The sequence below is a fragment of the Alnus glutinosa genome, chromosome 5 (assembly GCF_958979055.1).
Source record: "Alnus glutinosa chromosome 5, dhAlnGlut1.1, whole genome shotgun sequence".
Taxonomy (NCBI): domain Eukaryota; kingdom Viridiplantae; phylum Streptophyta; class Magnoliopsida; order Fagales; family Betulaceae; genus Alnus; species Alnus glutinosa.
The window spans coordinates 29,791,693-29,808,453 of NC_084890.1; the positions used below are offsets into that span (position 1 = coordinate 29,791,693).

A 16,761-nucleotide genomic window follows, 5' to 3' on the forward strand; every position below is an offset into this window, starting at 1 on the left:
GACTCACATCCATGAAATCTCTCATTTCTTGTTAGTGTAAGTATTGAAAACAATGGGGGGTAAAGGTTTTTGAGATGATTTTTGTTTTTAAATAGTAATAGTAAATGATTGATGTGATATAAAATAGAAGAATTTGTATGAAAAAAGTGAAACAAAAAAAAATTGTATTGTAGTGATTTTTTTAATTTATTTGAATAGTAATAAAAATAATTAAGGTGATATAAAAAGTAAAAAAAGTTAAAATATTTTGAAATTGTCTTCTTTTTTTTTTTTTTTTTTTTTTAATTTGTGAGAAATGAAAATAATGAAAGAGCAGGGAAAGGTGGAAATATAAAATAAAGGATTTAAAGAACTATGTGGAAATAGAAAATTTGAATGGGTGTAAATGATCCCCTGGGTTGAGTATGTCGGTTGGGCTTTTTAAATGTGGCTGCTTGCAAGCAGCACAAATGGAGCAGTGCAACGAAAACATGATTTCAGTAATGCTGCAGAAAAAAGAAACAACGAAAGACACATGATTTATATGTATGGAAAAATGCAGAGAATGAAAAGACATATTAGGGTACAATGACTAATAATTGTTGGACTTACACATTATATAAGCAGTTGCCATGCATGACCACTTAACCAAGTTAAGCCCATAGGGTATTGCCTTCTTAAAGCCCACTTTAGACAACATCAAATGCACCCCTCATTGTATTGTATTGCATTGTTATTCACTTGTATGTACAATTCATTTAAAGCATATTATTTTTTATTTTGAATAATAATGCATGATTGTTCATATTGTGCCAGGTGCAATACCAAGAGAAATTGGTAATCTACAAAACCTTGAGTTGTTCAATATAGGTGGCAACAACCTTACTGGACCAATTCCATTTGAGATCTTCAATATCTCAACAATACGAGAAATTGCCATGTCTTTCAATAACCTCTCAGGCCCTCTTCCATCAAATGTAGGCTTCTTTCATCCAAATCTTCAGCATCTTTTACTTGGAGGAAACAAACTAAGTGGAACAATACCTAGCTATATCTCCAATGCTTCACAACTCATTGATTTGGATCTGAGCGCCAACTCATTTTCGGGCTTAATTCCTAAATCACTAGGTAATTTATGGCTCCTCGAGCGGCTCAAGCTAGAAAGAAATAACTTGACCATTGACTCTTCAACTACAGAGCTCAACATTTTCTCTTCTTTGTCAAATTTGGCACATCTAAGCATTTTAGTTTTGTCAAATAATCCATTGAATGTCATCCTTCCCAATTCTATTGGAAATCTCTCTTCCTCTCTTCAAGAACTTTACATTGAAAGTTGCAATATCAAGGGCATCATTCCTAGAGATATAGGCAATTTAAGTAACTTGGTGACTTTGGCCCTAGGGAACAATGAATTGGTTGGACCTATTCCAACTACTGTGGGAAGATTGCACAAGCTTCAATCTCTCGGTCTTGTTAATAATAGACTAGAAGGTCCCATCCCATATGAACTTTGTCATTTGGAGAGCTTGTATGCAATGATTTTTGGTGGTAATGAGCTTTCTGGACCCATTCCTGCATGCTTGAATAATCTCACTTTTCTAAGATATATTCACTTAGAATTCAACCAGTTAACTTCCATGATTCCCTTGAGCTTGTGGAGCCTTAAAGATATCTTGGAAGTCTTCCTCTCATCAAACTCTTTAAGTGGCCCTCTACCATTAGAGATTGGAAACATGAAGGTCTTGAGAGTATTAGAGTTATCGACAAATCAACTATCTGGTCATATACCAGAAACAATCGGTAGCCTCAAAGATCTAGCTAATCTCTCATTGGCGAACAATCAATTAGAAGGTCCAATTCCTGAATCATTTGGTAAAATGGTAAGCTTGGAATTCTTGGACCTTTCCAATAACAAATTATCTGGAGAGATTCCCAAGTCTTTAGAATCAAATTCACAACTCAAATTCCTAAATGTCTCTTTTAATAGACTACAAGGAAAAATTCCTATAGGAGGACCATTTGTACACTTCTCCGCTGCATCATTTATGTCAAATGATGGACTTTGTGGTCCTCCTCTACTAAATGTTCAATGTAAAAAGACTGCAGCAGGACATATACTGAAGTATGTATTACCAACAATTGTGTTAACAATGCTTGTAGTTGCTCTTGTGTTAATATGGTCAAGACAACAAAAAAGGAATATGAGAATTTCAGTGGAGGAAAACTCATTACCACTAGCCACGTGGAGAAGAACTTCCCAACAAGAACTCATACAAGCAACAGAAGGATTCAATGCAAGCAACTTACTGGGTAAAGGGAGCTTTGGATCAGTATACCTAGGGACACTCTCAGATGGAATGATTGTTGCAATAAAAGTTTTCAACTTGGTAGTAGAAGGGGCATTCAAGAGTTTTGATACAGAATGTGCGGTACTGAGCAATATTCGGCATCGAAATCTTGTCAAAATCATCAGTACGTGTAGTAACATCGAATTCAAAGCTTTTGTATTGGAATACATGCCTAATGGGACCCTAGAGAATTGGTTGTATTCTCAAGACCGCTGCTTGAGTATTTTACAAAGACTAAACATAATGATTGATGTCGCGTCAGCATTGGAATATCTTCATTATGGTTATCCAACACCTATTGTTCATTGTGATTTGAAGCCCAGCAATATCTTAATAGATGAAGATATGGTTGCACATGTTGCTGATTTTGGCATTGCCAAACTATTAGGTGATGGGGATTCTATGATGCACACCATGACTCTCGCTACTATTGGATATATGGCACCAGGTGATGTTTTAGCCTACAACTAGAACTTGCATGTCTATTATGCTACTCATGCATACACTAATAACTATAGCTTTTTGGTAGAATATACATTTTAGCACTTTATACTTTTTCTTTAAAAAATAAAAATTATTCACTATCGCGCAATACATAATTATGTTCTCATCATTACTTGTTTTGTTCCAAATAGAGTATGGGTTGGAAGGAATTGTTTCTACAAGTGGCGATGTGTATAGTTATGGTATTTTGCTTATGGAAACTTTCACAAAAAAGAAACCTACCGATGACATGTTTGCTGAAGAAATGAGCTTGAAGCGTTGGGTAGAGGAATCATCGCCCCTTTCAGTAACTAAAGTCATTGATGCTAATTTGTTGACAACCGAAAGTGATTATGCTTCTATAGAGGATTGCATGTCATCCATAATGGAGCTGGCATTGCACTGTTGTGCAGAGTTACCTAAGCAAAGGGTTGATGGAAAAAGTATTTCAATCACACTCAACAAGATCAAATTGAAGTTTCTACAAGATAGTGAAGGAAGCTAGTATGAGAGCATCAAATTTGTTTATAGCTCTTTCATGTTTGTGCTCTTGAAATAATATTACAATACTCCCTTAATATTTGAAAACCATAGTTAACATATTATTGCAACAAATATTCCATGACATATATGTAGAAAAAGACAACAACAAAATAATTGTGAAGAAAAAACTTGTATTTTGTATGTCTATTGAACTCTACAATAAAATTGTCTATTTATAATTGAATGAAGCCAGAAAAGAAAGGAAATACAATAATTACAAATTTACAGATTATTCCTAGCATCTTTGGGGCCGGTAGTAGTGTTGTACCTATAATTACTATATCTACATGTTATGCTAACATACACCATTCCTCATGCCAAAGATTTATTGCATGCTTGAACATAACCCACGGTCCAAGATGTACATTATTTTTTAGAAGCTATGCATCATTTAATTTTATCATTAAATTATTTGCTTGATTGAAAAATGTGCATTAGATCATAAATTTCATATTTGAGTAAAATTAAAATTTCCAAGAAGCCAGATTTGAGGAAGAGAAGAGAGGAGGAGGGTTAAATCTGTGTTCCAGAATCAGATCCTATTGGTAGTGTTTTTTGATTTGAAGCTCCAAAGCCTGAAGAAGAAGACTCTGCTTTGAAAGAGTCTGTTCATTTAGAAATTATTCATTAATGTCTAAATACCGAATTTTAGAATTTACTAGACCGAGTTCCAGATTAATATTGGTAAAATTATAATGAACAATTAGTATTTCATTCTGTTTCAAATCAACGTGTCATTATACGTGTAGTACTGTTTATCATTAATAACTAGCGATTATAAGTTTAACACGTCGAATTCATAAAACATGCATGTACGTGACTTGAAAATTAAAAGAGTCACAGATCTAACTTTTTTAATAAGTTGATCCGACAATTTGACTATGCACGTACACCACCTGAAATGATGTACAATATAATACTTGTAAACAAAAATAATTTATATTAATTCGAATTTCAAATTAATATGAGTTATTTTTACGGGTAAATTACACTTATATGATCACTAGTAATTTGCTTAAGCTTTTCGGATTTAGTTGATGTCATCTATTCCATTACTTCCCTACACTCATGTATTATTTAAATTATTAAAAATCACACGAAAATAATTAGATACTACAAAGACTCTGATTAGAGAGGAAAATAGGCGAGTGATTGGGCAGAATCATATATATGCATCTCATCATATAACTAGCTAGTTTCTTAAAAAAAAATTAAAAAATTAAAAAATATAAAGATAATCATTTTTAACAATCTAACATCACAACAAGTGTGATTAAAAAGATTGAAAAACTATGCGATTTCAATAGCATTGCATTAAATCACAAAAGTACAGATTCATCTTAACCTAAAATTATTTAATGATAATTGGTTATTCACACATAGTTTGAATATTTGATTTGATTTGTCAAACGAGTCTCACAAGAGAATTTGGACCTTGCAATTGATACGCCTAGAATCCTTTAATTATTATTATTATTATTTTTTAAAATTAAAAATTAATCTCTTATTTTAATATTTAAAAAAGGAAAATAGAACAAGAATTTAAAACCTTTTCACTTAGTAATTCCATAGAAAAAGCTCCTCCGTGGTCAATTAAGTAATTTGCGTACCGACAAATAAAGAGATAGGGATCTTGTATGTGTGATTCCAGGTGACCGGACTAAAATCGAGATGCTTTAGCCTTTATGTTCTTCTTTCACTGCATTGCCCTCTTATGGGGGTGCTAGTAACTCCAACTTATTTCCTTGATACCGAAATTAAAGTTACCTTAACTCTCCAAATTAATTATTAAATAATTAATTTCGAGAGTACTGTTACGAAGTTAAAGAAAGTGATTTTCTCAAATTCTTCTTAACTTTCCTCTCCGACATCTCTGTCACGTTGACTATCAGTTAGTTTGTAAACGCCATAAGTCATATGAACTGTCATTTTTCTCATATAATGTCAATGTGTTCCCATAATGGCAAAAATATATTTCATAAAATTATATATTAAAAGAAAAACCAAAAATTATTTTTTTTAAAGAAAAAAAACGAGAATGCATCTTACTTCTCTAAAACTTTCCGTACTTTTCTTTTGAATAAAGCAACGTCCATTTAGTGTTGCTTGTAATGAATCATAACAACCTATCGTCGGAATTATTTATTATTATTATTATTATTATCAATTATGCCTCGAAAATCTCATCACACCTACCCTAGGACAGCTACTCCTAGAAGTCTATGGATATTGGATATCTCATCTACCATTTTTATTTTTATTTGTTTTTTTTTTTGTTTTTTTAGATAATTTTTTTCCCAATGTTTCTTGTTATGAGTTTGTACTTTCTATTGACTTAATTAAACACGTCAAGAAAATAAGCAAACATCATACCATAAGAAATGACAAAAGTGGAGTTGGAATATATTTTAGGTCGGATTAGGAAGGTGCTGCCGGGGCTTTGAATCGAACTTGGCAAAAGTTGTGCCGACGAATCATTGCCAAAAGCAATCCATTGATTCGGACGATCTCTAAAGTCCAAGTGATCGAATCCCTTTTTTTCATCATTTTCTGCTTTATTATTGCTTTAAAACTATTTCGACTTAATATCCACTAATATGGGGCCAATTGTGTGGTTACTATTATCAAAAAGCTTGCTCTTGCTCAAGTATTTTATGTCCTCTCAACAGGAAATATGAAAACAATTTTGAGTGAGCAAATGTAGGCCGGGTTATAACTCTAATATAATGCCTAAACGAAAAACGATTACAGACGTCTAGGATTAAAAATTAAGCATAAAAGTAGTAATTACTACCCATTAAAAGCCTTACAACCATCAAACTAACCAATAATTGTAGTACGAGCAGTACTACATGATAATACTTTTTTTCAAGTCATTTGAACTACTACCACCAAGCATGATTTGACTTGGGACTCGATCAGTAAAACCTCCTGCGAAATAGACAATGTACACTCAAACAGAAATTCCAGTCAGTTAACAAGAGGACATCAAGGCTTCATCTATATAAAGAGGTTTAACTCCTAAAGAAAAGTAAATTCACATTCCCACTAATTGCAGCTAAACTTCAAATGCTCTGCTACTGGAAGTTTTTTTTCTCTCTTTTCTTCTCTTTTTCTTTCTTTTATATGGGGATACACACACACATGACACACTCTAAGCTTGAGCATATCTGTTCTGTTAATTTTCTTCCAAGTTCCAGAACAATTAGATGTTCTGAATCTTGTCATTTGACCAACCACAACCATAAAAACATTTTGTTTTATTTTATCTACATTTATGAATTACATGATACATGACCGTGTAATTGAAAAAAAAAAGATCGAGTAACAAACGATTGTTGATATCTTACCTTTTCCTACTTGCTCGCAACTGAATTACTGTCCCAACCTGGAAAGACAGTTGGCCCATGTTAGAGAATGCGAATGGAAACGCTAACACCAAAATGAAAATGGGCCAATCAAAATGAAAATGGGCCAATTTGTAGTTGTAATAATATGAGATACAAGGTAGGTTTTCATCGAAATTGATTTTCGCATAAGCTTACATCCGTATCTTCCTTTTTCTCTTCTTTTCTTTCGCCTTGAGTTTACTAACACAAGACAAAGATGCTTGCACTCCCGATATTCCATATGCTACATTCAGTAGAGCAAGGCTCTCCACATAAGTATCGCAATGAAGCCAGTTATGTATTTCATAAATGTGAAGATACCAGGATTGTTCGCTATTACGATCGTAAGAAGACAAATATCCCTCATAGTTCACTAGAACTTCACCGTTCTTTGTAAAGCCTATCGGACCATATGATCCACCCACATACTTAATATCGAACTGCTTAGTCCATGATTCCGCTCTTCCATACTCTTTCATCACCTACACGGGCATACCCTCATCATCCACGTAGGGTATAACAGCAAGCAACCCATCAACTACAGCCATAAAAAAATCGAAAATTCCCTCGCGTTGTAAACGCTTTGGCACAGCCATTTCATGAAACACCTCATATTCCATATCGAACGACACGATCAAATGGCGAAACGGGCGCTGGTGCTCTCGAGTGCAAGCTGGCCAGTGGACTGTCCCATTAATGAAAATAGTACCGCCGGAGTTGGATTCACTAAAGTTGTAGGGAAGACCGGGGGCCGAAAAAGAGCGCCATGCGCCGGTTCGAAGCGTATAAATATCAACCAGAGAATGAGTGGTGCCTTTGACATCTACAACCCTCACCACTTTGTAATCGTCAGTCTTGGGGCAATACCCAAAGCCATGAGGCTGGGTAGCCAATCCCCAAAGGCCCATATTAGGGTGTGGAATGGATATGGCTTTTTGAATACAAGGGTTGCAGAGAAAGTATGAATCAAAACCTCTGGTGAGACAAAAGAGACCGTTAGATGAACCAATTACTTTCATGCAATCGTGGATGCAACGTGATCCTATGAAATCTGATGGGTCTCTTGTGAAATCATGATCAAGTCGTTCAGTAATCAAACTCCTCTCTTGTTTTCTTGAATCAAGGGAAAGCAGGTGGATGCGGATGGCAGGTGATAGGTCTTTCTTGAGTCGGTAGTCGAAATGGTGGAACACAAGGTTGGATGAGTTTTGGGGGTTGTAAAGAGCGCGGCTGAGGTGGGTGGCGATGAAATGGGGCCTGGAGATGAGAGAGCACCATGTCTTGGAAACACACCTGAATCTGATCACCGACTTCACGGGCAGTCGTGATAGGATTTTGGCGATAACTTCATTTGGGAGACTGTTTGACATCGTGCTCCTTTTTCCGGGGATTGAAGAGAAAATGAAGAAGAAAACTTTTGAGAGAGAAAAGAGCTTTTTTGGGTTTTATTTTTCTTAGAAAAAGATGAAGGGAAGAAGAGAACATGATTTCATCAAATATATTTTAATTTGTATAAAAATTGTGTAAATTTTTTTTCTAAGTCTTTTCATTTCCTTGAGCCCAGTACACTGCGTTCGTTAATGCTTCTCTACTATAACACGCGTTCTTCAAAAAAATATTTGCAACAACACTTCGAGGCTGTGGATTATTACTATTTATTAGATTGCTTAGAATTTAGAGATATAATCATCATAAATTAAATTAAGAGATTTCGATCAAAACTATATTTTCTCTTGACTTTATACTTCACCTTAAATAAAGATATTTAATTAAGATATCGAATAAGTTCACGAGTAGCTTAGCTCGTTTACACCACTATGTGGCACTATATAAAAATAAAATAAAAATAAAAATCTTTAAAAAATTATTAAAAATAATAAAATAATAATTTTTTTTAAAAGAAGGAGGGGTGGTTGAGCCGGTCTCATTGGTGGTGGTTCGGCCACCCAATGACAGAAAAAAAAATTAAAAAAAAAAAATTAGGGGTTTTGGCCCACAGAGGTGGTTCGGCCACCCCCAGGCCAGTCGGTCTGAGGTGGCCGAACTACCCGCGTGGCTCTAGTGAGTGATTTGGCCACCCCTAAGGGCCAAAACCCATGAAAAATTTTGTGGGTTTGCCCATGGGGGTGGCTCGACCACCCCCCATTGTCGGCCACCCCCATGGGCCACAGGGGTGGTTCAGCCACCCCCAGGCCAACCGATCTGGGGGTGGCCGAACCACCACCGTGGCCCTAAGGGGTGGTTCGGCCAGCCCTAATGGCCAAAACCCATCAATTTTTTTTTTCCTGCCATGCCACCCCAGATCGGCCAAAAGCCACCCCTCTTCTTTTTTTTTTTTCTTTTTTTTTTTTTTTTCTTTTTAATTTTTTTTTCTTTCAATTTTTATTGTTTTAATTATTTTTGAAAGTTTTTTATTTTTTTATTTTATTTTTATTTTTTCATATAGAGTGCCACATGTCAACCTCAGCGGTTGACACGTGGCGAGCCGTTAAAATTTGAACAGAAAATTTAATAGAGGTACACAATGGGTTTTTGCCCCTAATTCAGGTACTACCTAAAATACAAAACAAAACTAAGGTATTAAATTTAAAAACGCTTAAAACTCAGGTACCAATGGGGTATTTAACCCTAATTAATAATAATAATTAAAAAATAATAATCATCGTTATTAAATTTAACGCTTTTACCTAATTATGTACTAATCATTTTACAATTTTACCCTTCTAAAGCGCTTTGTGGGTAGTTCAGTGTTTAAAGGTCCGTTTGGGTTTACGATTTCAACAAGTGTGTTTTTAAAATAATGATTTTAAGAGTCCATTAGGGTTTGCGATTTTAAAATGTGCGATTTTCAAATATTCGATTTGAAAAACGTAGTTAAGCGTTTGACACAATCGCAGTTTGGGCTTTAAAATCGTAAGTTAGCTTTTAAAATTTTGCGTTTTCAAAAAAGCATCTCCTTGATTACGATTTAAAAAAACAATTTTCTGCATTTTTAAATCGTAATTTTTCAAAACGTAATTTGCAAACAATTCATTTTCTGCGATTTGGTTTAAAATCTCACTTTTTGTCTACAAAATCGCAATCCTAAACCCTAAAATGTGGAATTTGAAAAAATAATTTTTAAAAACGTAGTTAATCATTTGGCAAAATCACAATTTGGCCTTTAAAATCGCATATTAGCCGTTAAAATTCTGTATTTTCAAAAAAGCACTCAATTGCCTGCGATTTTAAAAAACAATTTTTTTTTGCATTTTCAAATAACTGAAGGTTTGGTTTGTTTATTAGGCATCTATTCCCTTGTATTAATATATGTTCGGCTCATTTAAAAAACAATGTTTTTTCTTTTTCTTTCTCCTCCTCCTCCTCTTCTTCTTTATTTATTTATTTATTTATTTTTTTAATTTTATTTTTATAAATGTTGGTTGTATTAGATTTATTAAGAAATCAACTATATGGTCACAACAACAGTTTGTAGCCTCAAAGATATAACTAATTTCTCTTTAGCCAACAATCGATTAGAAGGCTTAATAACTGAATCAATTGGTGAACTGGTAAGCTTGAAATTCTTAAATCTTTTCGGTAACAATTCATCCGGAGAGATTCTCGCATCCTTAAAAGTACGTTCATAGGTGAAATATCTAATTGTGTCTTTCAATAGAATACAAGGAAAAAAAATCTTATTGGTGGACCATTTGTACACTTCGCTGCTGCGTCATTTATGGCAAATGATAGACATTGTGGTGCTCCCTGACTACAAGTTCCCCCATGTAAAGAAGGTGTATATATGCTAAAGTATTGTTGTGGAATGACTTGATGTCTCCATCTTTGGCATCACCAAGCTAATGTTCCAGAACTAGTTACCAAATGTCAGTTGCAAACTAGCAATGAAGCAATACTGGTCCACTGTTGAACACTTCTCTTAGACACAACACTAATTTATTAATCAAAATCCTTTGCATCAGAATTTTCCGGTGATACAGCCCGTTTTATCGGTGTTTTGTTAGACTCGTTTTACTTTAAAAAAAAAGATCATATCTTTTGTTTCTGATATCTGATTGAGACAAACTAAGTGGCATTGGAAAGCTTATTCAGAGGGATACAATTTTGTAGTTTATAAACATTTCGAAATTCCAACATTTACTTGGCAAAAGTTGTAGTTTTGTATTATTTGTACTGCAGAGTGTTTTTTTTTTTTTTTTTAATTTTTTTTATTGTTTTTTAGGATCTTGAATTTAGATTCTATAAGCCTATTAAGATGGCTTTAACCTCTAGCTTATGTATTTTTATCAGTTTATCAATATGAAACACTCAATGAGTGATTTTCTATCCCTTTTGCCTCGATTTCTTGATAGTCTTGGTTTGAGAAGAGTTTTGATTCTATTGTTGTTTGATATTGGGAACCCACTACGCCACCCTGTATTAGTTGGTATTAGACCTTAATTAGTGTCTTCTTGGTTTTTTATTTTTTATTTTTTATTTTTTTTTATCATTTTCATGACCGGCCAAAGCCAACTTATTAACATTTGTTGAAGGTTCAATATTTGTCGGAAAAAATTAGTTAAAGGTTCAATATTTGTCGGAAAATTTGGGTTTTTTGTTATTTGGGGTTTGTTTGTTTTGTGTTCTTTCTTGGGCATTCTGTTTAACACACGAAAGGCTAAGAGCTTTCCCATTGAAATTGTGTAATTTATTAACATTTTTTTTGTGTGTGTGTGTATGGCTTTTGTTTTTCTGTTCAAGTCGATTTTGGTCTCTTCCCTATTCTTTTGGATTGCTCTGTGAGTAAGTCATTCACTTTGATACTGCACGAAGAGTTGAACAGAAAGGCCATTTGACTAGAACAGCAGACAGAAGATGTAACTGTGCAGATTTCTTCAGTGCTTGAGGGAATAACACAGTAAATCATGTAATATGTCCTAGATGTCAGAATCATTGTATCTGAAACCCAACTCTTTCACTTATTATCTTGCAATAGATTTCACACTGAATTGGATCATTCTTAACACACCTAATAGAATCTTGGCTGTCAGCCTCATAGGAGCTCAAACTCTGTCTCACTGATGCATCTAGTGTGCAACTATAGTTTGCTAATTGGAATCCTTTTTTAGAGGAATTTCCTTTTTTTCATCATTTTCTCAATTGAACCAAGTATTGTGGTAATTTTTCTAGTTGTAAGTCTGTAACTTAGTTACTAGTGAGTCAAATTCTCTCCAATTTAAAGTGTTCCATCTTGTACTGGTTCTCTGTTTGAATCAAGGAACCAGTACCAGATGGTATTGCAGCAGTTGTATGGCATTTTACCAATTGAATGTGCAATAGTAGTAGTGGTATTGCAGCAGTGCATAGGTATTATTATTAGCTGTACTGCAGTTTAGTAGTTTGATATCAATTTAAGAGATAATTGCTTCTCATTTTATCCTTTACGTTTAACTCAATCTAATCACTCGATTCTAGCATTTCTGTTATTCTGGTAATCATAATTCTTGCCATTTGTTATTATTGATGTTTGAACAATCCTTTTGCATTAATACATTCAAAATTCACCTCAAACCAGTAACTATCTAAAAAGGAATGATAAGGTCTGTTGTTGCTATGAAATTCTCCTGAGGTCATATAGGTTATAATAGATGCTTTTTCTGAAGTTTACTTTGAGATCACCTCAAAGTGAGGTGCTTGTACACCTTGAGGCAGTGCAAAGTTAAGTTGCAGTTTCTAGGTGTATGCCTCACCATCCAGTTGTTTTTCAAAGGTGTGGCCTGTGCCTAGAACATTTTTTATTTTTTTTTATCTACTCAAAGACTAGTCATGTCTTCCTTGATTATTTGGTTTTGTTTGACAATTTTTGAGACAATTTCTACACTTATTTTATATGGCACGTAAAACTACATATCTCTTGCACCGTGATTTGTATAGTTTGGCATCTATAAGATCTATATTGAATTGATACTCTAATAAACTATCTAGCATGTTTCATTTTCTTCTTTTGTGCCATCCTTGTTTGCTCATGAAATGTCCAAAATTTTGTTTAGATGTAAAATGTTTTCTTATACTAGCTGTTAATCTCTCTCTCTCTCTCTCTCTGCGCGTGCGCGTTGGAAAACATACATATCAGTAGCACATAGGGGTGCAGAATATGGGACTTCTCTGTCTGATGTCTTGAATAATTTTTGTCCATTTTTATAATCACCCCAAACTGATTTTTTACTCCCTTTTTATTCTGTCATGTGCACCTGACATCCTCTTGCTTCTTGCTCAAATGGATAGGGATTTGAGTGATTTTAATATAATTTAGTCATTGTAACTGACCTGATCTTCTTAAAGATGTACAAAAGCTAACAGATTTTGCATGTATGAGGTATAATTTTGTCAAACATTTGAACTATAGGTATGCTTTTTTTATGTAACTAATTGCAAATTACTATTGAAATCTAACTTTTCCAACTTAGCTCTGGGTCGTTGTGGTCTATTGTACATGAGATTGGAGGTGGGTATGTGTTTAGGAGTTTGATTCCCGTACAATGCATCATACTGTTAATGATTCATACCCATGAGGAGTAACAAGATTATTGGTTCTAACCTGGTGATTTCATAGTGAAAATTTCCTTATTCAAGTGAATGATCTTAAAAGCCTGGCCCTTATATCTTTGGGTTTCATGAAACATGGATTATTTAGTGAACCGGGTATAATAGTCTCCTTTTAGTTCGTCATGTTGACTGACTTTTTACTTTTCTAGAAATGTATACTAGACCTAGAGCACTGTAAATATGCATCTTTAAAGGATGACCTCGTACTCAAATAAACAAGTGATTGTTGTTTGAAGAAATAAATTTTAAATCCCACAAAATTCTAACAATGAACTTTGGACCATATCAGAATTTTTAGAAGGCTATACTCGCAGATGAAGAGGCAGATCTGAGAAATCCTGGCTCTTTGTTTGCCCCATGCAAAATTTTGTGATGCAACTATACTATGCAAATCCAGTACAGCCACGTGTTATGCAAAGCAGTACTAGGAATTCTAGATGTTGAATTTTCTAGAGATTGTTGGAAGATAAAAGCAGTTCTAGGAATTTTCTATGAAGTACATCTTTGTACTTCATTTTTTATGTACTAACAAAATGTGATGAGCCATATAAAATCATGCAAGCCCGATGGCCTTCTTTGAATTTCTTCAGTACTCAGAGTTGCCTAAAGAGAGGGTTAATGCAAAAAATATTTTATCCACACAAATAATGTAGTAGTCTTGAGACTCCTTAAAAAGATTTGTTTATAGCCGTTGTGTTGTTATGGTAGATAATAGTAGTAGCATTTATAACTGGTATAGTAAATATTGTAGTGACTTATAATTAGCCGCCAATGGGTATTCTAAGTTAATCTTAAAGTGTTGAAGGCAACAAAATCACTATTTGTGCCCATGGGACACAAATGATAGCAATTGTAGAATTGTATTTTTTTTGCTCATTACAAATGTATCATGGTATTGAAGGCAACAAAATCACTATTTGTGCCCATGGGACACAAATGATAGCAATTGTAGAATTGTATTTTTTTTGCTCATTACAAATGTATCATGGTATTTTGATATTACCCCAACATAGCATGCACGGGGCAGCCTCAGCACTCATTTTAACGAGACTAAATTCATGCCAAGTATGGGTGAAAAGGCGGTAATTAAACTCATGCCAAGTAGGTTAGTAACCGGTCGCGTAACCGCCTTTAAAGTGGGTTGGAAAAAATTGCTAACCATCTATGACATGACAATTATCAGTTTTACGAATAGGCGGTTGCAGTATATACAAAACGAGTAATTTCACTCCAAGTTTGAACATTGAAGACATGTAGAATATTTAAGAAACCCCTACTCGTCTCTTTTGTAATCTCATTCACCCTGCGCTGCTCATTTCCTCTCAATACTCTCGCCTCCTTATTTCTCTACTTCTCAATGTGGCCAAGGGCATGGGGATTGGCAAATCTAATTTACAACTTACAAGTTTTAAAAAAAGGCACACTGTTCGTTGGACAAGCAGCAGGTGTAGCTTCTAATGATTAGGAACCAAGCATCTTTGTCCATAATGACCATTTTTGTCCATTGTGACATATATAATTAAATGAGGCCAATTCTGAAATCTTACCCCAATTTTTTGATTCATAATGGTTAAGAACCAAGCATCTTTGTCCCCACCAAATCTGATCCGGTATGTTCTTTTTTTATTATTATTCTTTCTTTCTTTTAAAAAAAGTTGTCGTACTACCAAAATATTGTGAATGTACCCCAAGGCCAAAAAAAGACAAAACCAACCTTACAATTTTTTCAATAAAACAAAAATTATTTTCAAAAAAAATTACTTTTTTTAAAAGAAACTTTTAATTTTTTTCTTGAAAAAAAAAAAAAAGAAGAAGAAGTTTGTAAGTTTTTTTTTTTTTTTTTTTTTTAAAAAAATGAAAATTTCTTTAAAAAAAAATATTTTTTTTTAGAAAAAAAAAAAAAAGCTTTTTAATTTTTCTTTTAATTTTTAAATTTGGCCACTCTTGGTTTTTATGTATTTTTTTTTTTAATTATTATTATTATTATTTTTATTTTATTAAGGGTATTTTTGCCATTGATGGAACATTGACAATTTTTGGTAGTTTTGGGTTGACATTGTCTCTAAATTAAAAATTTGAGAGAGATATTGTCTATTATGTAGTAGTTTGAGGAGGATATGTAAACTTTGTTAAAGTATTGATTAAGTGACTAAATTTACCTCTTCCTATAAGTTTAAGCTTTTAAGACAAGTTATGATTTAACATGGTATCAAAGCCAAATGTCTTGAGTTCGAATTTAGACTCCATCATTTACCTCTCATTTCAATTAAAAATTACATGTGAGGGAAATTGTTAATGTATTAATTAAGTAATTAAATTTACCTATTCCTATAAACTTAAGCTTTTCGCACAATTGGTAATTTAACAAACTTTACATTTTTTTTTTTTTTGAAAAAAATACACATACTTCCCTCAAACTATCACTCTATTGTCAATGTGTCTCCTTAACTACCAATTGTATCAATGTCCTCCCTAAACTATCAAAAAATGTCAATGTCCCCCTAAAGCCAACAAAAACACAAAAATAATCCTAAAAAGGGTTCAGTAAATTCGAAAAAAAAAAAAAAAAAAAAAAAAAAAAAAAAAAAAAAAAAAAAAAAAAAGAAGAAAGAAGATTGAAAAAAAAAAGAAAAAGAAAAATGAGAAAGATGAAAATTCAAGGAGTGTCCCAAACTGAAATCAAAATCAAAAAATTATTTTTTGGTTTTTTATTAAAATAAAATATATATTTTTTTGTTATGTTTTTAACAATTTTTATTATTTTATGAAGGGTATTTTTGTTATTGTGGGGTACATTGACTCAATTAAATATTACATGTGAGGGGGAGAGTTAATATATTGATTAAACGATTAAATTTACCTCTTCCTATAAGTTTAAGTTTTTAGAACAATTGGTAATTTAACAAACTTTACCCTTTTTATTTTTTGGAAAAATATACATAACTCCCCTCAAATTACTACTCTATTGTCAATGTATCTTACAAACTACCAATTGTGTCAATGTCCCATCTAAACTACTAAAAAATGCCAATGTTCCCTAAAGCCAACAAAAACACAAAAATAATCCTAAAAATGTTTCAAAAGAATTCGAAAAAAAAGGAAAAAAAAATGAAAAGAAAAAAGGAAAAAAGGCACCATACTTCCAATCTAAAATACCTAACAAAACCTACTTTATCTAGTTTAACTAATAGGTTTTAAAAGACACCATACATCTAATTATCTATTCTTAACTCTATATTTTTTCTTTATTCCCTTTTTTTTTTATCACAAATTTTTTTACTGTCCTTTTTTTCAAACGGTTATATTCGGTCATATTTGTTGACAGTTGTTTTATTAAAACGGTTATTTTTCTAATGCAAAATTTTCAACGGTCATTTTTTTCTCAAACAGTCATTTTTTTTTTTAACAATTATATTTTTCAACAACCGTTTTGT

The 16,761-nt window shown here is 33.1% G+C and overlaps 2 protein-coding genes across 2 annotated transcripts; one reads left to right on the plus strand and one right to left on the minus strand.

The window, feature by feature from the left end:
• The first annotated feature begins 773 nt into the window (after positions 1–773).
• LOC133869233 (receptor kinase-like protein Xa21) lies at positions 774–3,430 on the plus strand. The gene is made up of 2 exons (XM_062306187.1): positions 774–2,775; positions 2,963–3,430. Exons 1-2 carry the CDS (start codon positions 774–776, stop codon positions 3,313–3,315), a joined length of 2,355 nt encoding a protein of 784 aa, XP_062162171.1. The 3' UTR covers positions 3,316–3,430.
• A 3,546-nt stretch (positions 3,431–6,976) lies between these two features.
• LOC133869234 (F-box/kelch-repeat protein At3g06240-like) lies at positions 6,977–8,112 on the minus strand. Its single transcript, XM_062306188.1, has one exon. The coding sequence runs from the start codon at positions 8,110–8,112 to the stop codon at positions 7,225–7,227; it is 888 nt and encodes a 295-aa protein (XP_062162172.1). The 3' UTR covers positions 6,977–7,224.
• Between the last annotated feature and the right edge of the window lie 8,649 nt (positions 8,113–16,761).